Source organism: Tursiops truncatus, chromosome 3 (assembly GCF_011762595.2).
Source record: "Tursiops truncatus isolate mTurTru1 chromosome 3, mTurTru1.mat.Y, whole genome shotgun sequence".
Lineage (NCBI taxonomy): Eukaryota > Metazoa > Chordata > Mammalia > Artiodactyla > Delphinidae > Tursiops > Tursiops truncatus.
In genome coordinates this window covers 18,196,130-18,221,757 of record NC_047036.1, presented here as the reverse complement: position 1 = coordinate 18,221,757, position 25,628 = coordinate 18,196,130, and the positions used below count along the sequence as shown (strand labels likewise).

Sequence of the window (25,628 nt, the reverse complement as noted above, 5' to 3'; positions counted from 1 at the left end):
TCTCAACTGTCGAGCTGCAAAATATTGAACAAATATTTTAATATCCCAAACCCCAGGCTCTCATTCTCATTACAAAGGAGGAAAAGATTATTAATGATGTCAAAGAAAACAATATCTATAAAATAATTAGTATACTTATATAAATTACTCAAATAGAAAACATTAATATAATTATTAATAATCAAAAGATCCCATTTCCTTTGATTTATATTGTTCTCTACACACGTACCCAAGTCTGATAATAAAGCTTATGTCTACTAATTTCACTCCATGTTATTTTTCCTGTGTTGCTAATGGAGCTTGAAATTGATGTAGTCCTTTTGAATTTCAACATAGATCTAGTCTCAGTCCCTGATAATTTTTGTTGGTACTGACTTTTTCTTCATATAAATTCACTAACACATTTATACATGAAATTATAATGAAATACATTTAATGTAATTTATCTTATCTGAAGCCATCAGGAAATTAAGGCTCTTTTACTTGTGCGTTAAATTTTATAGGCACAGAATATTTTAATGTATTAATTATTATTAGGCTGCTTTCATGAGTCATCTGGCCCCAAAAGAGTGGCAGATAATTTCACTTGGTGTAATGAAAAAAACACTGGGCAGAGAGTTGGATAACCCAGATTCTATTCTGATTTCTGTAATTAACTCCATGATACTGAGGAAATCACTTAGCCTTTCTGATTCTCAATTTCCTCAACTGTGAAATGAAGCAATTGAAACAACGTTCTCTAAGTTACTTTCCAGTTCCAAAGGCCTGATTTTATGTTGTGACAGAGCCATGCATTGAGGCTATTTTTTTCTTTTCTTTTTAAAGGTATATCTCCTTCTTCACCAATTGAAATTACACTAACTATTTTTGGAATAGCTGATCCCAAGTATTATTTAGTTTAAGAGTTGCCTATGATGAACACAGCTGGGAAACAGCCAGAGTGGTTGGTTTCTCCAGTCAAGAAGTTATGCAGTGGTTTGGACTGGTGAGTTCAAGAGTCATGGTAGAAATAGTTCTAGAACATGAAAAAGCTTAAACCTCAAGTAGAATGCCTTTAAAAAAATTTTATATGTGAACTGATATCTATATATCTGAGCTGACTGCTCAAATGCATTTTTTTTTCGGTATGCGGGCCTCTCACTGTTGTGGCCTCTCCCGTTGCGGAGCACAGGCTCTGCAGCCATGGCTCACGGGCCCAGCCGCTCTGCGGCATGTGGGATCTTCCCGGACCGGGGCACGAACCCGTGTCCCCTGCATCAGCAGGTGGACTCTCAACCACTGTGCCACCAGGGAAGCCTTCAAATGCCTTTTTATTCTTCTTTCTATGAACAGAGCCAATAAGTTTCAAGCATCATTAACAGCAATGGTGTACTCAAAACCAACAAATGATATGCCGAGTTCTCAGAGAAGGCTTCAGGATATAAAATGAGTGGCAACTTTGTCATATCTGCAAGCATAGAAGGATCACAGAAGCAAAGGACTCAGTGTTTAATAAGGCAATGAATTAAGCCTATTTTAAACTAAAATACATCATTATTTGTATGTGAACAGAATCAAAACTTGGAATTAAAGAAACATTACGTTCAACACAAAGTGTTTCCTGCCCCACAATGGTGGGGAATCTGCTTGGGCAGCAGCTAAATTGTGGTATCCTAAAGGTCCAAGCAGAGAATTTCAAAAGCATTCTGTGCATTGTTACAAGTTTTCCAGATGTACGCATGATTCTGGATCGGGGAAAGGAACTGGGGAGAAACTGTGGACCCTGACCCTGTCTCATTCAACATATTCTGCATACTGATGTAGCTGCTAAGCTTTCTTTAAAAAAAAATCCCATATTAAAAATAAATGCTTAGAACAGTTGGCTTAGAGAATACTCATAAGAACATGATAAAATTAATGAATCTAAGCATTTGATTAAAGTTTAATTACTGGTCATTATTTGAATGGCAAGTGGAGCAGAGGCCTTCACCACCGCGTGAGTGTCTGTACATAAGGGGATAGCACGTTTCATCTGACTTCACACAATGATTTACATGATGACAGCTCTGCTCTCAGTCCTGAGCTCACCACACACCAGATCAACTACCCAGATTTCCCACATTATAAAGTTAAGATTGGCAGACATTTTACTCTGACTTAATACAAGAAACAGTCATTTTAAACCATATAAAGGATGAAAAATTAGCAACAATGAAATCTTTTGCAGTTTTTTTGCTGACCTTGCTGTAGAACATTAGATCCTCTATCCATGTTGATCTTTGGGGACTTACTGATGGATTTGCCCCCAGATCTGTGGAATGCAGTCAGTATTCAGTAAGTGCTTATTGTATGGAAAAAGAAGGTGGGTGGTTCTGATTTGGGGTCAGTTAGACAGGATTTTTTTTTAATACCTGGCAAAACCAAATTCAGAGTAGGAGATTTATAGGTTCATTCTACATGGAAAAGTCTGAATGATTCCTGGAATTGACACGATGGTGTCAGAATGACTCCCTCTCTCCTTTCCTTGTTTCTCTCATCTCAGTCTGCCTTTGTGTGTAGACTTTGTTTTCTTCTGTTTTCGAGGTGTCTCCATTATTGTCCAGCATGTAGAGTGAGATGGAGAACTATCTTAATAGTCAAGCAGGGACTTCTTTGACCGGAAAGGCAGATTCTTACTAACATTGACCAGATCTGAGATCTGAGGTCTCTGCCCATAGAATGGCCAAAGGGACAAAATGCAGTACTTAACAACATCACTAGATTCACACAGGGGATTGGTACAGGATCACTTATACAAAGGAAGCAGCAAATGTGTTTACTAGAAATAATAAAGATATTGGTAGGAAAAATTAAACAAGCAAACAAATTCAATAATGTGTTAGAAAATTGGAGCACATAACCAAGAAAGCAAAATTATCTCTTTAATTGAAAGTCACGACTTACATTTTAAAACTAAATAACAATAATATTTGATTTCTGTAATTATCTACATGTATCAGTTTTCTCTTGCTGCATCACAAATTCCCACAAACTTAGCAGCTTAAGACAACACCTATTTATTAACTCACAGTTCTGCAGGTAGAAATCTAGCACAGCATGACTGGGTTCTCTGCTCAGGGTCTCACAAGGTTGAAACCAAGGTGTCAGCAGGGTAGAATTGATCTCCTTGCTATTGTAGAACTGAGGTGTCTTCATACAGCTAGCAATGACGTGGGGACTGCCCTCAACTCCCTTCTGTATTAGCAATTTTCAACATGGGTATTTGTTTTCTTCCAAGCCATCCGAAGTATGTGTCTCTGACTTCCTTTTTCTACACCTAGGAAAAAACCCTTCTGCTTTCAAAGATCACATGTGATTAGATCAGACTCACCAAACATAAAGTAACCTTAAGGGTTAAGTCCATAGTCTTCCCAGTCCCGGGAATTTTACAGGGAATGTACACCAAGGGGAGAGAAATCTTAGGCAGTATAGTAGAATCCTGCCTATCACACCATATATGTTGGAGTTCAATCATAATTTAGAATTAAGGCTTGATTGGGATTCAGTTCTGTATTATTTATGATCTAAAATAATACAGTGAAGTATGATCGGACCCTGGTTGATCTCAGAAATTCTGTCTATAACTTACCTTAATCAGCAATCAATGATATATGAAGAGAAAAATATTGTAACAAGCAGTGAAAGGAGATCAGTAAAATATATTTTTTTAACTTAGGAAAGAATGCAAATATACAGTCTATGGTATTCATATGTCAGTTTCAGGAAAATGTGCCACAAACACACATACATGCATGATTCCATGGAGTCTATGAATTAGTAGGAAATTTCAATCACAAAGCAACTCAGTTTCTTCTGAAAAGTAATCAAACTTTGAGAGATTTATTCATTTAAGGTCTCAATCAATGTCAAATTAAACATCTGCCCTTATAATCCTGAATTCTTTGTTTTAAAAAAATTTGACCTTTAAAAATGCAATAGCCTGAAATCAGTTTATTTCACTCAGGCACCCAATACTACGTATCTGCTAAGAAGCAGTCAAAATTGAGGTTCTAGTATCTGTGAAATCTGTGCTCATTTTTCTTTTTTTTTGTTCTTTCCTTTTAAGGTTAAAGTCAAATTGGACCTATTGTCTCTTTGGTGGTTTCGAGGGAATCCTAGTAGCCCTAGTGGGAAGTGAATCCTGAGAATGATTCTTTCCTTAATGTGTTTATAATGAGAGCTTTAAAAAAAACATAGCTAACCTATACTTAGAAACAAGATGTAACCTACTGCATTTCTTACACAGAATAGTAACTCTATTTCTCTTTAACAAATTGAAATTTAACATCAAGGTTACTCATTTTTATACTTTTGGCAAAAAATAATATTTAAAGTATAAATTATCATGCAGATAAGATAATATTTATGGCACTGTTATAGGATATAAGACTGAGAGAGATGAATTCTTAACAGTAAATTTGACATAAAGCTTAACTCATGATACAAAGAAAGCAACCTATTTAAGTAATTGGATTTTTTTTTGTATTGGTGATATTATACTTTCAAAATCCACTTAAAGTAGTTACTGTAAAGTGAGGAAAGGAAATAAAAGACTTCAATGAGATGGCTTTGTGCTTTAACACATAAAGCAATCCCCACAGTAATGCATGTTACAGAAAATGGGTCACCTTCAAACCACCCTTGAAAAAAAGCAGATAATATAATTTCAGATTGTGTTCTTAGAGTATTGTTTTAGAGTATGTACATCTACTTGACCTTTATTCATTTTGCAGAAATGTGCATGTGTGAGCACATGAAAACATGTATAACTACCACCTCTTTCTCTTTCTTTCTCTCACATACAACACGTACACATGTCTAAACATCCTCCCACAAATTCCCATGTCTATTTGTGTGGTTATTAGTAAATTGTGACAAAGAAACCACACGTGTTAATGACTATTTCTCTAATTAAATAGTTACTCCATTTCATCTTTAACATAATTGATTTGTATATGTTTCAAAGCAAATTATAGTATAACCATGGGCAGAAACTCAGGAAAATAATTTTCATTGAAGAATTTCACTGATATAAAAGTTAACTATATTCTCTTCAACATAAATATTGTTCACAATTTTCTAGTTGACTATTAATTGTTCCAAATCTATAATTGACACAGCATATTATTTATATGATTTCTAACTATTAATGTAATATCACTTTGTACTTTAAGAAAACACAAATATAGCATTTTTAAAATTATACAGCATATGCTTACAAACATTTTCTATAGAAAATTAGGATTTGAGAGGCACGAAACTATAAAAAGAAACAGTATTTCCAATGGATATCTTTGTTGTTATGACACATAGTGTTCCCTACTGGACTCTGGACTCCTGTGTCTTTGAGAGCAAATACTACGTGATGTTCTCTAGAGCCTAGTGCAATCACTAGTGGGCTGTCCAAAGCATTTTTGAATGAAGCCAATCTCAGGAATGCTTCCATAATAATGCAATTGGGTTTTGTTCCAACTGATGTCACAGAACACTTGGGTAGCTAGCATCTGTGGCTAAGCTAATTATGCTTACCAAATTAAAAGAAAGCTCCTTTGGTTTAAGTGCTAGTCGCATGGGATTAGACTACCTGATTGCAATCTCAGCTTTGTGTCTTTCTGTGTGTGTCCCGAGCCAACTTGGCCTCTCTGTGCCTCAATTTCTATATCTCCCAGATGGGGATGATAATAATAGGGTTGTACTCATATGGTTGTTTTGAGTATTAAAGTGTATAAAGTATATAAAGCCATTAGAAAATTGTATAGCCAAAAGTAGAAGCTTGATAGGGTTTCCTAACATTATTTTGTGTCCAATTAGTTTTCTTGCACCTATTTACATAAATTGATATAAGTGAAGTGGAAACAAATATTGCTATCCTGGGCTTGTTTGGATGTAAATAGAGATAAATGAAGGGAAGTGGACATTATGAAGTTAAATTCTCTACAATATCCTCCATATTTTATGATACAAATATTAGAATCCACATTTTACATATGAGGATTCTGAAGTCCAAAGAAATTTGTTAACTTACACAGTAACATCCAGGTAAGAATGAATGGGTTTGGGACTCTAACCCCAAATTTTGATGCTCATAATCATGGATTTTAGATCAATCCATGTTTTATATTAGAGTTAAGATTTGGGTCTGTCTGCTTTATTAGAGTTATTAGATGCATGTACTAAGAAGTTAGGATAGAACATGTAGCTTTTGAAAATTAAATTTTACATGTTGAACTATTAGAATTTAGTATAAAAATTTTATCTATAAGATTTATTATATTAGGATATCATTTTTTTTGAGAGTTAAGTAAAGCTTATAAAATGTGTAACACAGTGCCTGATATTCAGTAAGGGCTAATAATAAAAGTAATAACATAGAGACAAAATAGTAATAACTTAATAAATGATATCTAGCTATAATGTTGTATTATGATTATTAATAATCCATGATTATTGGCATTATTTTTTGTATATTTTTGACATTTATTTTAAATCTAGAATAAATCACACAAACCTATCTAGTATTCTGAAAAGTAACAACATTTGAAATCGTACATAAAATTCACTTTTATTCCAAATAGAGATTCTGTTACTGACAATTTGATGACTAGTTTATTGTGGGAAATGTTTTTTTTTTACCTAAAATCTGGCTTTGTGAAAAATGTTTTACAGCTTTGGAAATGTAGGAAAGAAATTATTTTAACCTTCTTCCCCACATTTTTCCTCCCAAATCCAGCATGCATTAAACTTTTACAGAAATACCTATTAGTATAGTGTGACACTCTCAAATGATATGATATAATCTGGTCAAGGTAAAGTTGTAAAAGATGACAATCTAAAAACATAGTTAGGATGCCCCTCACATGTAACCACACATGCAATCTTCAAGGAGAAAAAGAAAGATGAAAGAGAACATTGGGTGAATAGTATATATTTTTCTTTAATGGGATGTATAATATATCCAAGCATAGTAGCTTTTGTTGCTCCCAAGCACTGCAAATTGTCTTTGTTCTTCTTTGCCCTTCCTTGGCTTACCTTGGGGGAGGTGTGGGCCCTTTTGAAATGAATTTCTACTCTCTTAAATAGAAGGTGAAATATTTCCAGATGATAAATAGCTTTGGGTCTGTAACCCAGGCAGGGGAGTTCTCAACTAACATTGGGCTGTTAAAGGTAATTTCCAGCCTTGTAAAGTGATATTCCTTTTGCTCAAATGACAACAATCAAGCTAGGAAGAACAAATGAGTCCCCTCAGGGAGCAGAGTGGAATAGAATGTCAAATATTCTTGGACGTCCAGTGGCTTACAAAAGAGAGAAATTTTGCATTATGGCATTACCCAGGCAGAGTTATAGATCATCTTTGTGTCTGGTCTTCTTTCACAAATAAACAGTGCCTTAAACATAATCTAATCACTTTGTAGCTGATACAATGGCCACTGTGAGGTTCTTGAGAACTAAGCAGCTACAAAGAAGACAAACTAAGTATTTTATGTTCACCAAGGACAATGTAGCAAAAGTAGTTTGTTTTGTACATAATAAAATTATTTTGTCCAAAGAAATTCACATAAAATTTTCTCATACTCATTTTGGCCCATTTATCTGAATGAATCCTGTATGTAAATAAAAGTTACAATATTACTTCCTAGCTCATGCACTAACTGCTGAACCATAGTACTAAATCATTCTACAGCCTTCATAATCATAGATTTTAAAATTGGAAATAAGTATTACTGTTTACATGCTGTTATTACAGCAACATTTACTGAGGCATGCCCTGTACTGGGAAGCTTTCCCCTAGACTGAATGTATTTATGGAGATGGCTGGTGGAAGATGTCTGTAATCTGTGTTACAAGGATGTCGGTATTAAGTAGGGCATGCTGTTATGGCACCACATTGGCTCTTACATACTTAGAAGCTGAAGAGATATTCTAAGATAGAAAAGTAAAGATTTAAAAACACACTGCGAAGTTTCACCTTCTAGCAGACATTCAGAATGGGGCCTAGTTTCCTGAGAAAGATAATGATGAGAAAATAATTAATATAAATAGGCATGATTCTTTTAAACTTAAAGAAAACACAGACACAAAATCCAAATGCAATGATTGAAACTTTCTTGGATATATGTTCAAAAAAAATAAAGAACTAAAAAAGGTATTTGGAGAGACAAGAGGAGAAAATTGAATATGGCTGGTTATTAGGTGATGATGGGCATAATGCTGAATGGGGTGGTGTGGCGGGCATCAGACAGTTTAGCCCATTTCTATAAACTGATAAGTGTGTGAAGGATTGGTGACAGGTCAAGTAAGTTCAAAACTACTTACAAGTATTTATATTGAGAGGGTTCCAACTAAGGAGGGGCAATTCTGAAAAAGACTCAGAAATGCCATTAAGACTCTTAAATGATTAAGAGAAAAGGAGAAAGACATGCAGGGTAAAACATAGAGATTAACTGATAGTCTGTATACAGAATTCCTTCCACCTACATGATAATGCATGGAATCCAGACATAAATGAGCAGAAGGTAAACAATAAAGAAATTTTGAAAAAAGAAGTTCTTCTGTAGAGAATCTGGAAATAATTAGGGCAGTGATGGAACTCCACTGTGGTTAGAATGTCCCCAACCAAATATCTGAAATTAAAAGGAATGATTGATTCTCTTTCCATTCAACCTAGGACAAAACTGCAATCAAAAAATTCAACCCACAAGTTCAAAACTCCATCCTTAAATATGAACAGACAAATGAGAGTCTTCAGACATTTAAGGAAAGCCAGCAATATGAAAGTCAAAGGCTCAAATACCAAAAACAAAAAAATAATCTAAGGAACAGAAAATTTAGGAAACACACACACACACACACACACACACACACACACAAATTAGAGTCCTCAAAAAGATTCAAGAATTCCCGGTGTCCACAAAATAGGAGCACAGTTCTATTAAAAGGGGACATTCATAGTAAAGGAAAAAAATCTTGGAAATTAATATACCTGTCGTATGTGTGTGTACACACATGGGTATATGTGTATTGACTTTGAAAATGCTGAAAATAATCAATAAATAATTTTAAGATAAATTTTAATTTTTTCACAAAATAGACCAAAAGATATAGAAATGAATGACTGTAGAAAAAGTATATTATTTACAGAAGGTCCATGAGATGTAACATTGAGCATATGAATTCCAGAAAGACAACAGGAAACATGGAGGATAGAGCATAATCATGGAAATAATCATAAAAGGAAATTTCTCAGTGCTGAAGGAAAATAGTTTTTGAACTGAAGGAACTTACTAAGTGCCCGACCCAAAGAAAGAAACACAAACACATATCAACTCACATCTGGAGACAATGTTCAAAACACAAGCACACATAAACACACACTTGGAGACAGTGCTCTAAATAATTAGAATACCAAAATAAAAATAAGATTGTAATTTTAGAGTAAAATAAAATGGGGAGAAGAAAACAGACTCTCTACTTGCAATGGAAATATAATCAGACAGACATCAGTTTTACCATTGGTTTCTAGAAGACTATAGATACATGCCTTTAAATGTATGAAGGGAAAATTATTTCCAATCTAGAACTATATGCCCAGACAATAATTAAGTATATGTGTAGGTAAAGAAATAAAGGCATTTCTGACATCCAAAGACTAAAGAAACTTACCTCTCACAGACACATTCTCAAGAAGTTATAGGAAAAGCAATTATACTCTAATAAATATGTAAAAAATAAATAAATAAAATAAATAAATAAAAAGAATACATCTACAAATGGAACAATTCTCATAGAAAAAAAGTTATAGGAGATTGGCAGCAACAAACAAATTAGTCAACTAATATAGAAGAAAATATAAAATCCAAGAAATAGTGTTTCAAACCAGGAGATTAATAAAGAAAAATTCCAGGTTGAAAATCATGCAAATGCTCTAGTTTGGAGTAGGAAGAAAGAGGGGTCCCTGAACAACGTATGTTTCGAAAAGGAGATTTGATGTTGGCCCTGAGAAATGAGGTGAGCTTAAAGATATGAGAAAAGCAAATAATACAAACAAAAAGATATCTCAAAAAACTCCATATGCAAAATGAAAATATTGTAATCATATTGACACTGTATGTTATTTGGCTATGAACAAATATATGTACATTATTATAATTATCAAAAGAGTGTTAGTGTTTTGTTTAGTTTTATTTTATGTTTTAGCAGCAACTGATGGAGAGGGCTTTGAAGGCCTATGTATTAATCGGGGTTCTCCAGAGAAATAGTCAATAGGATATATATTTATTTATTATCAAGAATTGGTTTGTACAATTTTGGAGGCTGACAAGTCCCGGGATTTGCAGTCAGCAAGTTGGAAACCCAGGAGAACACATGGTATATTTCTATTGCAAAGACCAACAGGCTCGACTCAGAACTGATGTTTCAGTTCAAGTCTGGAGGCAGAATAAAAACCAGTGTCACAGCTTGAAGGCAGCCAGGCAGGAGGAGTTCCCTCTTACTCATGGAATGGTCAGCTTTTTTGTTCTATTCAGGTCTTCAGTTGATTGGATGAGGCATACCCACATAAGGGACCACAGTCTGTTTTACTTTGTCTATTGATTCAAATGTTATTCTAATCCAGGAATATCCTCACTGATATACCAAGAATAGTCTTTGACCAAGTGTCTGGGCATCCTGTGGCCCAGTCAAACTAATACATAAAATTAACCATTAGAGCTTACTTTTAAAAAAGAGACCAATAAATAAATAAATACATAAATAGACCAAATTGACAAAATCTTTATGCTTAATTCTGTATAATACAGACAATGGAATTCAGGGATAAGAAAGGGAAGGAGTTTAAGGGGACTGTAAATGTGTTAATGTTATAATAGTAGAAAATAGAGAACCACAGTCACGTTGTATGATTGAACTGAATTCAGACCCAAAGTACACGTATACTATTCAGACCAGTGTTTCATTGATAACAAGTAAAATAAGAGATACTAAAACTCTACTGGAAAAAAAAGAGGTGGCATGGGGTTTGCAAGTCAATAAGTATTATTCAAATTGATAAAAGAAATACTATTATAACATTTTTTATTTAACAAATATCCACATTTTTTTTTAATAAGAATTCAACAGAAACAGTTAAAACATGATTTCCCTGGTGAATGAGACTGAGAAAAGGAAGGTAAAATTGTACATTACAAGCTCTTCCATACTCTGATTTTAGCCATTTCAATGTAGTACTTTGATTAAAATACCTGTAATTAACTTAAATAGATGTAATAAATTCATACTTATTGATAAAGCAAATTGTTATATAATCCATCTAAAATTCAGGTTATAAAATAGTATGTAGTGTACCATAAAACCTATAGATATATAATTAATAAAGTAATTTGCAGGTATATACATCAAATGAAATACCTGTTCACACAATTTTTGATTTTCTAGCAAAAACTTTTCAGAATCATACATTTCTCCTCCCAACATCCTCCATGCCCTCCTCATGCCTGTAACCACCCTAATCCTGGCAAATAGCAAATGGAAATAAAATCATTGCTGGGTATAGTGATATAAAAAGTATTTCCCGGGGCTTCCCTGGTGGCGCAGTGGTTGAGAGTCCGCCTGTCGATGCAGGGGACACAGGTTTGTGCCCCGGCCCGGGAAGATACCACATGCCGCGGAGCGGCTGGGCCCGTGAGCCATGGCCGCTGAGCCTGCGCGTCCGGAGTCTGTGCTCCACAACGGGAGAGGCCACAACAGTGAGAGGCCCGCGTACCACAAAAATTATTTCCCATTTTATGTGCACTCTTCAACCCAGAGAAAATAAGAATAAATTTCTTTTTTTCTGCAGCAGTTTGTAAAATATAATCTGAGAGATGCTAGTAAACACTTAATTTTAGATTAGCTTTCTCAAAACTTTTAGACACTGGAGTTCAGATTTGCTTACACTCCGAAGCTAGTCCTCGGTATCTTTTTTAAGCCTCTCTCGGCATCTCATTTTCACGCTACATCTGAGATGACTTGGAAAACATCAGAAAATAACAACAGCACTTCCACAAAACAACTGCCTGGACAGCGCATGTTTCTATAGCTATCACTTATGGAACTCTCTGGGAGAAATTTTATTTTAAGTGTCAATACTAAAAGATGATATTATTGGATTTGGCTGCTTCAGTCAGTAAATATAGTCAGCGCCTACTCAGAAACAACTTTTTTAAAAAAATAATCAGAATAAGAAATATTTCTTGCGTTATTTTTAAATCACTATAAAGGAAAATAATTTTATCCTTGTGGAACTATTATCTTCCATGGAACTTAAAGCCGCTGTGTAAAATGGCATCATGTGATTGTTCATAGTTAACACAACCCAAAGATTCAGCAAGTGAATCCTTCTGTAACCCTCCCGCCTGCTAAATGCAAATAAAACTGAGAAGTAGCTTCATAACATAAGCTAAGCCTGAGTTGCCTTGCTAAAAGTTTAAGAAACCGAACTCATCTGTAGACATCAAGTTCTGGAATCATTCAAGATTCACAATTTTTTGATTCATAAAATTTACATTTTTGGTCTTTATAATTACCCTTCTATTTATATTTACCTGTTTATTTAAGGAATTAAGACAACACACACATATTCATCACATTGTTTATAAAAGGATAAGCAAAACCCATTGAATCATTCAATTTCCTTTGAACAAATGTAGTACAGATATTAAAAAGTAATTCTGAAAAGTTTCAAATTATACTGAAAATGATTATGGTATATTGTTATTGAAAATGTTGACTTGTTTCTCATTTTTATATCATGTATATATATATTTATAATCAGATAATATTAGATATACATATAAAACATATACAAACATATTTCTATATGTATACCCTTTCATTTATATATGAATATATGTGTATATATAATGGAAAGTGTATAAAATGATAAAAGAAGTTATCTCTAAGTAAGAGGGTGATAGGGATTTTTATGTTAGTTTACAACATAAACTATTATGTTATATATGTTCTCTATTCAAATTATTTTATATGTGATACAAAGCAAATTCTGCAATACCCAACATCAGGCCAACATCATTTATTTAACATTAGAATTGACGTTGCAAAAATACCAATACTTTTAGCTAGTCACGCATGTACTGGACTCAATCAATACTGAATAACTAATTTTATTTTATTTATTTAAAAAATATCTTTATTGGAGTATAATTGCTTTACAATGTTGTGCTAGTTTCTGTTGTACAACAGAGTGAATCAGATATATGTATACATATATCCCTATATCCCTTCCCTCTTGAGCCTCCCTCCCACCCTCCCTATCCCACCCATCTAGGTCATCACAAAGCATCAAGCTGATCTCCCTGTGCTACGCAGCAGCTTCCCACTAACCATCCATTTTATATTTGGTACTGAATAACTAATTTTAAACATTGCCCATCAATGCTGGGCACTGCAGGTGATCTTCTTTAAGGTATTAACATGCAATGAACTGCTGTAACCATTCTAATCCTCTCAAGAATTTTACATTCATCCATCTCATTTTCAGTTCAAATTTAACATATTTTCACATATTTCTTCTGAAACTTTAATCTCTGCAAAACCCAAATTTAAATTAGAAGGAAAAGGTAGAAGTGTAAAGAGTAGCAGCAACTGAATTTAATTTGGATGTTGAATAGAGCTGAAAAGACATTTGCTTTTTTATTCATATGTCAGTTTGAAAAGAAAACAGTTCTGATTTTGGCTAAATGAAAATCTTTTTTGGTGACTCTACTTGGATCACATTGTAAAAACCTACTTAAAATTTTCACTTGCTTCCACAATATTACAACATATTCTTTGGAGCCATTGGCAAAATAGATCCAGTTTATAAAGACATTTGCTTTTGCATTGGGCTTTTGCTTGTCTCATATCTTTAGATAAATTTGAAAGTAAAAGTAAATGTTCATGTGTTGAATATCTTTAATAGTATGGATGAAATTTGTAATTTGAAATTCTTAAGTTCAAAGAACATTTATCTACAGCTTGATTTTATGCTTGAAACTTCCTATGCTTCATAGCAGTTCATAAAATATTAGGAGGAAAAAACGTCTTCCTGTCATTCTTTGCAATTTTCCTTAGACTTGAGTAAAATATACAGAAACTTTTAAAGAAAAATCAAAACCTGGTACCCCCTTATAATTTTCTCATTGTTTAAATTATATCATTTACCCAGTACAAATCCTTTGCTTATGCTCTTATAAAACATACTTTCAGAGCAATTTGAAGTAAATACAAATTCACAAAATGAATAAAGTCATTTTAATAACATGAATATGAAGGATGACGTTATTTTACTGAAGCTAAAGCAGAATGTTGAGTTTAAGAGAAAAGATGTAGCCAAGTTGAGTTTTGTGTTTTGGTATTACTAATATGAATACACAGAACGCCTATTTGCAAAGGATAACTATATAATTTAAAATATTTTCAAAGCTTTTATGTTGTGTTGAAGCATTAAGAAAAACAACTCATTTTTACCCCAAATTTTGCAAGACACCTATACTTGTGTGAAAAATTTAAATCACAGCCCAAATGGCTATGGTCACTTTAAAAGTTTAACATTTTATCTTTGACTGATCCGTTGACTGGAATGAGCTTTTAAAAATAAAAATTTGGGGCTTCCGTGGTGGCGCAGTAGTTGAGAGTCCGCCTGCCGGTGCAGGGGACACGGGTTCGTGCCCCAGTCTGGGAGGATCCCACATGCCGCGGAGCGGCTGGGCCCATGAGCCATGGCTGCTGAGCCTGCGCATACGGAGCCTGTGCTCCGTAGTGGGAGAGGCCACAACAGTGAGGGGCCCACGTACGACAAAAACAAAAACAAAAACAAAAAAACCCACAAAAAATAAAAAAAATAAAAATTTGAACATTGAAATCAAATGGCTGTACCTAAATGAGTGAGAATAGTTTGAAATATTTTAGATCAGCATTTGGATAAAAAATAATATTATTTATAAGAATATGTATCCTTTTTAATTTAAATAGAATGTAAATCTATGTTATTTATGAAATATATGAGTACACATATTTTTAGAGAATTATATATAATGAAATATTTATATCATATTATTTATCTATATACATTTATTCTTGGATAATTTATAGATCTCCAAGACTATGTCCATCTATCATTAATTCTTGGACTCCAGATTGAAAAACACTGATTTACAGTATCACAATAATAATTTCTCTTCTCTTTGGTCCTCTCCCTTATTATATTGATGTGTGTCTTATTCCATACTGTATTATAGTGAATTATACATGTGTTGAATTTCAAAAGAACTTAGCAGAAATTAAAAATTTTCTATATTATAACATTTCAAATATATAGAATGGATTAGGGCTAACCATTTGCCTGTGAATCTGAAAGGATAATCAGTTATTCTACCCATTGCTTGGCTGAGTAATACTGAATAACTCATTGAGAGTCAGTCTGTTAAAATGAGATACTCCATAGTACATATCTGAAATTGACCTGGTATATCAAAACTCTCCTCTCCTTTCAAATGAAAAAGCTCAGTGTTTTCTGATTTTTTTTTTTTTTTTTTTTACCATATCTCTCACTGGATTCACGTCACTGATTTCTAGCCTCAGAGTATTTGGAAGTTGTATGATTTAATATATATGACCTAATTTATTTTAATACAACAATCATTTTAAATGAAACTCTAAGTACACTTGAGTTGTGCATTTCATTTTATGAAAATTTTATCCCCCAAAGTATATAAAAGAAGTAAGTGTTCAAAATAGTTGTATTTATGCATGTTGATGGATTTGGGGCTGTACTTCTAACCTCTGTAATGCATGGAGAAATAAGATGGATTGACAGGAGAGTGAATGAAAGGATAGGGATATGATCTATCTATGTGATAAGTCGAAAGCTTATATGATTAAATTGGAAGATAAACAGTGGAATCTCTGAGATATATATAGGTATATATAGGTGTCCACCATACATTTTTTCAACTTTTTTTGTGAGTTAAAAATGCTTATAATAAAAAAAATGGTGGGAAAAAAAAGGAAAAAAAAACATAAGATTTTGGTTTAACTTTTCTGGTAAAAAAATTATACTGCAAGTATGGCTTTTTAACGTGGGGCCATCTCTTTAATGGTGTTTCTCTGTCTCTCTTTCTCTCTCTCTCTCCCTAAAGCTCCATTCTGACTTAGATAAGGGAGAGGGCACTGTTAAATACACCCTCTCAGGAGATGGCGCTGGCACCGTTTTTACCATTGATGAAACTACAGGGGACATTCATGCAATAAGGAGCCTGGATAGAGAAGAAAAACCTTTCTACACACTTCGTGCTCAGGCTGTGGACATAGAAACCAGGAAGCCCCTAGAGCCTGAATCAGAATTCATCATCAAAGTGCAGGATATTAATGATAATGAGCCGAAGTTTTTGGATGGACCTTATATTGCTAGTGTCCCAGAAATGTCTCCTGTGGGTGAGTAAGCGAATCAAAATTCTGTCAGATGAGACGAGGCCTTTTCAACATTTATTTTCTCCAGGTTGACGGAAATATCTGGTTTGTAACTCAAGATTATTCCTGCACTGTAGAGGATACAATTAATTTCATTTACTTTTTTTTTCTACTTAACTTTATTTTTTCTTCCTGCTCCATTCTAAATATATGAATAGATACAAAAATATCTAGGATATATAACATTCTTCACTATTTTACAATCTTTGCATTTCCCTGAATTCATGGAATTCCTTTGTACTTTAAGTACATAACTCACTTTTTACAGTAATTGATTGTCATTGCAAATTCAGATGCCTACACAGTGTGAAGGTAACATCAAATACCAGATAGTCATTCTTCACTCAAAATAAATTATTCAAAGTATGTATTGCATATGAGTCTCAAAGTGGTTCAGAAAGGGATGTGTTGCATTCTTTGTAGCTATCCATAGAGACTCTGAGAAAAGGTATTGTACCCTTTGTGGCTATAAGTAACCTACAGTAGTTATTCCATCAATCTAGGAAGCAAATATCATTATGAAGTCATTACTAGAATAAATTTACAGTTAAGCTATAGTATCATCATCATTCTTAATAATTTAAATAAAATATAAATTCAACAACTTCAATTCTCAAAGTCCTATAATATGTATTTTAAGGTCAATGAGTTAAGGATTCCAGCTTTACTGACAAGTTTTAATTATAAATTTTATTTCTTAGTCACCACTGCCAATCGCTCAATTTATTTCATAGTAACTTCTGGTTTCTAGCACATGTGTAAGATAAAGCTACTCATCACTTCTAGGTTTCAATTTGAAACTCTCGTATATGAGCCATTGTTACTATTTCCCATGTGTGACATTTCTCGGAGGGTTTCTGCTGTCCCCCACAACCATCCCAGACATGCAAGGAAGATTGCACAGACTACCCTGAGGGCGACACAGGTTAGTGGCTGTAGGAGTTGTCACATGGATTTACCATAAATGCACTTGAAATTGTGTCTGTGACCTTATCAGGTATTCAAAGACCATATTCTCTCCTTCACTTAAGAAATCAGCTCAGAGGAGTTCACTTCGATTTAAAATTTTTGTATGCATATTCAGGGCTGCAAATCTTTTATTCAGTTTCTGCTATTTTTTTTTTTTTGAGCTGCCTCTTTTACGTGGTGTTATGATTGCTACAGGTTTAGAAATACAACTAGGAAAAGGTATTAGAAACTAGTCCCTGAAAATGGGGACAGCTGTTTTTAAACTTGTGTCTTGGTTTTACCGGGGCAGGAAAATGAAGGCAGTACTTTGAGGAAAAGTATGACCTTTAAGAAGACAATGCAATCCAGTACATAAATTCTTTAACCTGGTGCTTATTTCATGTAAATTGGAAATATTTACACGAATTTATGGCCTTTAGTGACACTTTATTACTGAAACAGCATCCTTAAAGCAAACACACACATCCCTCTACAGTATTAGAAAGTTCTATCTTATTAGATAAACAATTAGTTTTTTTGTGGTGCCAATTAGGATAAAGGATAGGGTCGCAGAGCTGAGCCCTTATATAAGGAGTTTGCAGCTAGTGCCTGGAGAGAGGAATAAATCTGGGAAATCAGGCAAAGGGGAGGTGAGTGAAAGAACAAAGTGGGTCCAGCTTTAGTACTGGAATGAGACAGAATTTGCTGTGCTGCCACGAGTTATCAGAAAGATCTATGCAAGAATAGGTTCTTTAAAATGTCTTCCCATGACCGTAACTGAAATTTCTCATTGGTTATTCAAGAGACCTTAGTAAATACCTAAACTGGTTTCCAATGCACCCTCCCTTTTAATTTTTTTCTTTTTAATAACAGAACAGTATTTCTTTTGAATGTGGAACCATAACATATGTCATGAGTTCACCCAGGTATTCTTGGACTATATTAACATAACATGCCCTTTTCAAATAAATACTAAGAAGTAGAAACACCACTTGCAAATTCAGTATTAGAAATGAAATACCTATCAGGCACTACTTTTGCCATCTTCTGGAATCCTACCTATATACCTATAACCAAATACACCTGTTAGAGACCCAGTTAGATTTGCGGTATTTCTTGTTTTGGCTTTTACCTGAGCAACTTAAAGCTAGCCAGAAGATGCTGTGTGTCCAGATATAACATTTATGTCCCTAGAGCTCCTGAACTCCATTCCCAAGCACACCCTTCTTACCATATGGAAATGGTTTAGTGCTCTAAGTCACTTTATCTAATGATTATTCTTTTCTTTATTTTCTTTTTCCACATTCCTTCTAGGCAATTCCTGCTTCTGTATCATTCTCCTTGGAATATTAAAATAATGTTTAGTCAACACCAGATAGAACTAGCCATGGTGTATTGGGCAATATAACTATTGTGGCAAATCTCACTGTTGGCTTTGTATATCTGTGCTTGAGGTATCCTCTAGGAGATAACTGTCCTTTCCCAATAACTGAGGATGTTCTTATTTCACTTTTAATAAAAGACTCAACCAATTTAAAAAGAATAGAGTAAAATAGCTTATTGTCTAATGCAAAAGGTCAAGAAATAGTCTATTAAGCAAATGTCACTTTAGCAATAATGGATTGTACATCTGAACATATGATGAACGATTAAACCAGGAATAAAAAAAAAACTAACAGGAAAATTACAAAAAAAACATAACTCTACAAAGGGAGGATGGTGGTGAGCAGGGTGGGTGGAGATTTTAGAGGAAAATCAGTATTTAAGATTATAAGACTATGGAATATATTTAGTCCCAAAAGTTGAAGAAAATTCTCATGAATCTATGAATTGTTTAAGAGAAAGGTCACCTTGTCACTTGTGCTACATCCAATATGCCATGGAAGTAATTGATATTCACAGATAAAGTGCTTTTACTCTGACCTAAGGAAATTACTTAATGATCCAGATATTCCCCAACTCAAAGTTTCTCCTTGGAGACAAATTTGGACGTTATGAATGTGGTCTTAATTCTATAAGATCACTAGAGTAACAATGAATTATAGTAATGTGCCTTCTTTAATATCTGATGATTTCACATCAGTAGGGTGTGCGGTTTAAATTACTTTTCCTAGAGTGCTGACATGTATAACATCTTTAAATCCATATTCATACCTGCATTGTCTTCCTCAGCCTGAGCTAAACCAGTTTTAGGCTGCTGATTTGGTTATTCGTAACCAGGTCCCTATGACACATTTTATAGATGTCAATTGTGAATCATGATTTATTAAGTTAAGACCTACCATTTCCTGAGCAATAGGTAGGGACCAGGTGACCTAATAGAGATTTGCATTCCTTGTTTTATTTAGCCATTACAATAACTCCGTGCAGTATTGTTTACTATTTGATCTTTATTTTTCTATGAAAATTCCTATGGATCAGAAAGTAGGAATTAATCCCAGGCTCTTTAGAACAAAGTTAATTGCAATCAGTTGTACCCTTTTTCTAGGGTTAGTGGCTTCTAAAATTTCTTTGGGAGCTTTAAATTTATTTTTTAATCTCAGATGAACTTGTGAAGACTTCGGAATTCATATTATATTATTGTATTATATTATAATTTGAGGATGGGGGTCCATGCTTAAAACAAAAAATCTGAGGAATATATCTCTTATCCACTGATTTTAAAAAAATGTTTAGAGAAGTTTAAATAAAACAGATATACTTAAAGGAAATTATACTGCTGGTTTCATAGAAAAGTAAATAACATGTACCCCCTTGCTTTTTTCTATGAATTGTATTTTGATTTACATGGAGTTTGGGGATATATTCCAAGATGAAATTGTTGGTGGAGTTTTTGGTAGGTTATTAAACAGAGAATATTTTCTACACGGTCACACCTAAATAGTCCAACTCCAAGAAGGAAATACTGAAGACTGTGACTATACTTAATATTAATTTATTATACCTTTATTATGATTTTGAAACATACGTAAATCTCCACACTTCCTTGCTTTCATGGAAGTGTTATAGAAAGAGAAACCAAAAAATGATAGAAAACACCTTATCATACAAGCCAGCCATGGCCACATAGAGCAGCTCAAGTAATATAGAATGAACAGGCAAACTATCATTGGTTTCTATCTGTGCCCCATAAGCATAGTCCTTGTTAGGAGACTGGAGAAAGAATGTTGGCTGTTTCCTACAAATAAAAACATTCTCCTTATACAACCAAAATACATTTATTAAAATCAGGAAATTAACATTAATGCATTATTACAATCCAATCCTTAGACTCTGTTCAAGCTTCATCAATTGTCTCCATAGTGTCTTATATAATAAAATGTTCAGGGTCAAAATCACCTACTGCATTTATATGCCAGATCTCTTTAGTTTCCTTCAGTCTGGAACAGTTCTTGACATTTTTGACTTCCATAACCCTAACATGTTTTTCCTGACCAGTTATTTTTTAGAGTGGCCCTCATATTGGGTATGTCTGATGTTTCATCATGTGAAAATTCAGCGTATGCATTTTTGTTAGGTATATCACAGAGGAGATGCTGTATTCTTCTTGTTGCATTCTGTCAGGTAGAACATAGTTTCAATTTGTCCTACTACTAATGATGTTCATTTTTATTACTTCACAAAGGTTGCATATTACTTATCTATTGCTGCATAATACATTGACTAAAAACTTGGCAATGTAAAATAACAAGCATTTATTGTCTCACAGGAGCATGGATATCCAGGAGTGGCTTAGCTGGGTACCTTTGACTCAAGGTCTCTCAAGAAATTGCATCCAATCTGTTGGCAGGGGCTATGGTCAACTTGGGGGAGGTAGGAAATTGCTTCCATGTTTATTCATGAGGTTGTTGGCAAGCCTCAGTCCCTTGCATGGACCTCACCACAGAGCTACCTTGCAATATGGCATCTGCCTGGCTCCAGGATGAGCTAATAGAGAGCTAGAGAGAGAGAGAATATCTATGATCAAAGCCACAGCCTATTTATAATCTACTCTTGAAAGTGATACCCTATCATTTCTGCCATATTCTAATCGTTAGAAGTAAGTCCAGTCCACATTCAGAGAATGGAATTACATAAGAGCATGAATACATGGAAGCTGGAATCTCTGAGGGCCTTCTCTACCTGCCACAGTCCACCACTGTCCCCAAAGGTATGTCATACAACATATACTCAGCCCCTTTCTAGGACCCTAAAATCTGTTTTCCCCTGATTGTATTAGTTCATATTCCAGAAACTCATCATATAACTCAAGTCCAAGTGCAAATGAGGTTCCTTAGACTTATTTCCTCTTGATCTGTAGACCTGTGATGCTAAAGAGACCAGCTGCTTATCTCACATACACCCAACGTACAATGGTGAGATAGGCATAGGATAACTTCTGTAGACATTTCTGTTTAAAAAAGGGGAAAAGGCACAGAATAAAAAAGAGTTACTGGGCCATGACATTTCTGAAATCTAGCTGGTAAATGCTGAATGCTCTTTGATTAGGTACAAGGGCTGGGAATATTTGTCCACAGATCTCAGTTCCACTATCTGGGCTCTTGGTTCTCCATTCTGAGTTATCCTTTCTTTTTCATGAAATATAGCATGTACTTGAAACTAAGGAACTCTCTTTCTTGGCTTTCCTCACTGTACAATCTCCAACTTTCCTTCTTCAGTCCACTCTTGTGATGTTTCTACATGTAGAACTCTTTTTAAGAACTTTGTAGGTGCTATGGCTATCCCAGGAGTCCTCATTAGGTTCACTGAATTGGACCCAAAAAAACCCCAAAAAAGTCTTCAACATAAATTCTTCTCTACCTTGGCCCTATTGGAGATGCCTGAAAGACAAAGCCCTTACATGAATTAGAAACCTTATTGTTTGCTGGAAAGAATCTTTGAATCACACATATCATTAAGCTCTTAAGAGGGAATTTTGTCTGACTAGACACGAAGCCACAAAGACCATGATCTTACTAAGGTCCTAACAAAACATTTTATAGTCACTCTCATGGCTTTATCTTTTGACCATGCTCTCTATGTCTTGGACTTAACCTTTGCTTAAAAGTCATTTCTTAATTTTAACATCACATGCCATCTGGAAAGGCCAGGAATGTTCAAAAGAAGTAAGACCTGGACCCTTTTTGTTTAAAAGTCACTAGGTTCATTTTCCATTGTCCAAATAAATATAGGCAACAGTTTTGCTAAATTTCTGTCATTGCATAACAATGATGTATTTTCCTCTAGTTCCCAATAAGATATTGTTACTTTGTTGCAAGCCCTCACCTACAGCCCTTCCAAGTGAGTGTTGATTCAACCAACAGTGTGTTCAAGGCACTACTGCCTGACAGTGCAACCATTCCCACATTTTAAGTATTTGTTATGGCAGCACCCCACTACCAGGTATGAAATTGGTATTATCTAGTACTATATAACAAATTACCCCATGATTTAGAGGTTCAGAATTTTAAATATGTATTATCTCTTGGTTTGTCTGAGTGTCTCTGCTTCAGAGTTATGGATTTCGAGTTAAGCTGGCTATCCGGAATATGGTCTCATCTGAAGATTCACCTGTGTGAGGAAGCAATTCCAAGCCACTCATGTGGTTGTTATCTTGGAATTGATATCCTTTCACTTCTGCCATATTCTATATATTTGTTAGACAAAGGTGTGAATACTGAAGGCAGTCATACTGAGGTCCACCTTAGAGATTGTCTATATTAGGTGATGATTCTACCGTAAACTTACTCTTTATCTTTTCTGTAAGTATCACATATTTTGTCAAAGGTATCTTAAAACTGGAGGAATAATTTAGCTCTCATCACATTTTCAAATTATCCATTTATTAATTTATATCTGTGTGGTCTCCAGGTTTTAATTTCTATTACATTGATTCTAATCGATTGTATCAACAAAAAATTAATCAGTTGATCTAAGAAAGAATTGGAAAATTTTATTTGAGCCAAATTTGAGGATTATAATGTGGGAAGAGCATCTCAGAAAGCTCTGAGAACTGTTCTGCCCTGTAGAAGTCAAGACACAGTTTATATAACTTTTTTGAGATAGAGGGCTGTGCATTAAATGATGTATTATTGACAGTTTACATAATCCAGATTTAAGTGCCAATGTGGTGGGTCATGTGACCCTTTACAAGATCAAGAAGGAATGTTATCTTGTAAAAGAATGAAATTAGAATGAAGAACACTCCCTAACACCATACACAAAAATAAACTCAAAATGGATTAAAGACCTAAATGTAAGTCCAGACACCATCAAACTCTTAGAGGAAAACATAGGCAGAACACTCTATGACATAAATCACAGCAAGATCCTTTTTGACCCACCTCCTAGGCAAATGGAAATAAAGACAAAAATAAACAAATGGGACCTAATGAAACTTCAAAGCTTTTGCACAGCAAAGGAAACCATAAACAAGACCAAAAGACAACATTCAGAATGGAAGAAAATATTTGCAAATGAAGCAACTGACAAAGTATTAATCTCCAAAACATACAAGCAACTCATGTAGCTCAATATCAAAAAAACAAACAACCCAATCCAAAAATGCACAGAAAACCTAAATAGACATTTCTCCAAAGAAGATAAACACATTGCCAACAAACACATGAAAGAATGCTCAACATCTCTAATCATTAGAGAAATGCAAATCAAAACTACAATGAGATATCATCTCACACCAGTCAGAATGGCCATCAACAAAAAATCTACAAACAATAAATGTTAGAGACGGTGTGGAGAAAAGGGAACCCTCTTGCACTGTTGGTGGGAATGTAAATTGATACAGCCACTATGGAGAACAGTATGGAGGTTCCTTAAAAAACTAAAAATAGAAATACCGTACGATCCAGCAATCCCACTACTGGGCATATACCCTGAGAAAACCATAATTCAAAAGAGTCATGTACCACAATGTTCATTGCAGCTCTATTTACAATAGCCAGGACATGGAAACAACCTAAGTGTCCATCAACAGATGAATGGGTAAAGAAGATGTAGCACATATATACAATGGAATATTACTCAGCCATTAAAAGGAACAAATCTGAGTTATTTGTAGTGAGGTGGATGGACCTAAAGACTGTCATACAGAGTGAAGTAAGTCAGAAAGAGAAAAACAAATACTGTATGCTAACACATATATATGGAATCTAAAAAAAAAAAAAAAGAAGGAATGTTATCTTTTAAGGAGTTGTCTTGTTGGTGCCTGTTCTTTATTGTTGAGCAGGTATTCCTGCTGATGGGGGAAGTTAAGTCAATGCATAATGCAGATACACAATGCACAGTGAGGGGAGAGGGTAGGCCAAAGGGCAGAGAAGAATTTTTATGTTTAAATTTTTCTTGTCTTGCCATAAAACATGAGTTTTATTTCACAACTGATATCATTATTTTAAATTTGGCCAATGAAAGCTTCTTTAAGTTGAGTTTTATGTCCTTTTAATATTACCCTTAATTAGTTGAATACTCCCTTACTCTCTGGCTCAAAAATATGTTTGGGACTTGTCTTGCTTATTTGCTGCCTCAGTCCAGAAGGAAGCTATTTCTCCAAGGAGCTCTCTCCTCACCCTTACGGAGAATAATGTTTAGAAGCCCCAAATCTGGCTGCAGCTTGCTCTCTGTTATTGGAGTATCATTGCTCCCAGCCCCTCTCAGTGGGTACAGCTAAAGAATATATCTATGGACATGTACATACATAATATTTATTTCTGCATCCTTCTACATATTTTGAAAACCATGATTTTGTACCAATACCTTCAACTCTAATCTAACACAGCCATTCATTTCAGGTTTGTTTGCTTGTGTTTTTTTTTTTAATCCTTGTATAATTTATAACTTTCTTTTCCAAGAGTGAGAAATCCAGCTCTTGTTGTCATTAATATATTTTCTTATTTGATCAAGCCTAATCTTTCATTGCCACTACCCCTGCAGACCCCTTGCAGGTGCCCTGATGACTCCATGCCAACTTTGAAAATCTGCACTGGCTGTTTCTCTTCTCCACTGTAGATGGAGGTTTTGCTCACCTCATTACAGCTCTCAATCCATACGCAAGGCCGTATTTCCCCCACATAGGTGACTTCCTCATGAGAAACAATCTCTGATACCCCTTGTCAGCCCTTCTATGTGGACACCTCCCTCACTCTGCTCTGGCTTCAGTACCTTGA

At 34.5% G+C, this 25,628-nt stretch overlaps 1 protein-coding gene across 2 annotated transcripts in view; it reads left to right on the top strand.

Annotated features, from left to right (window-relative positions):
* The window catches only part of CDH12 (cadherin 12), a 280,630-nt gene that overhangs the window by 62,845 nt on the left and 192,157 nt on the right, over positions 1 to 25,628 (top strand). For both annotated transcript variants that reach the window (XM_019951035.3, XM_019951034.3), the window contains exon 2: positions 16,191 to 16,485. In XM_019951035.3, coding sequence (XP_019806594.1) covers positions 16,191 to 16,485 — 295 coding nt within the window. The remainder of the gene's footprint in view (positions 1 to 16,190; positions 16,486 to 25,628) is intronic.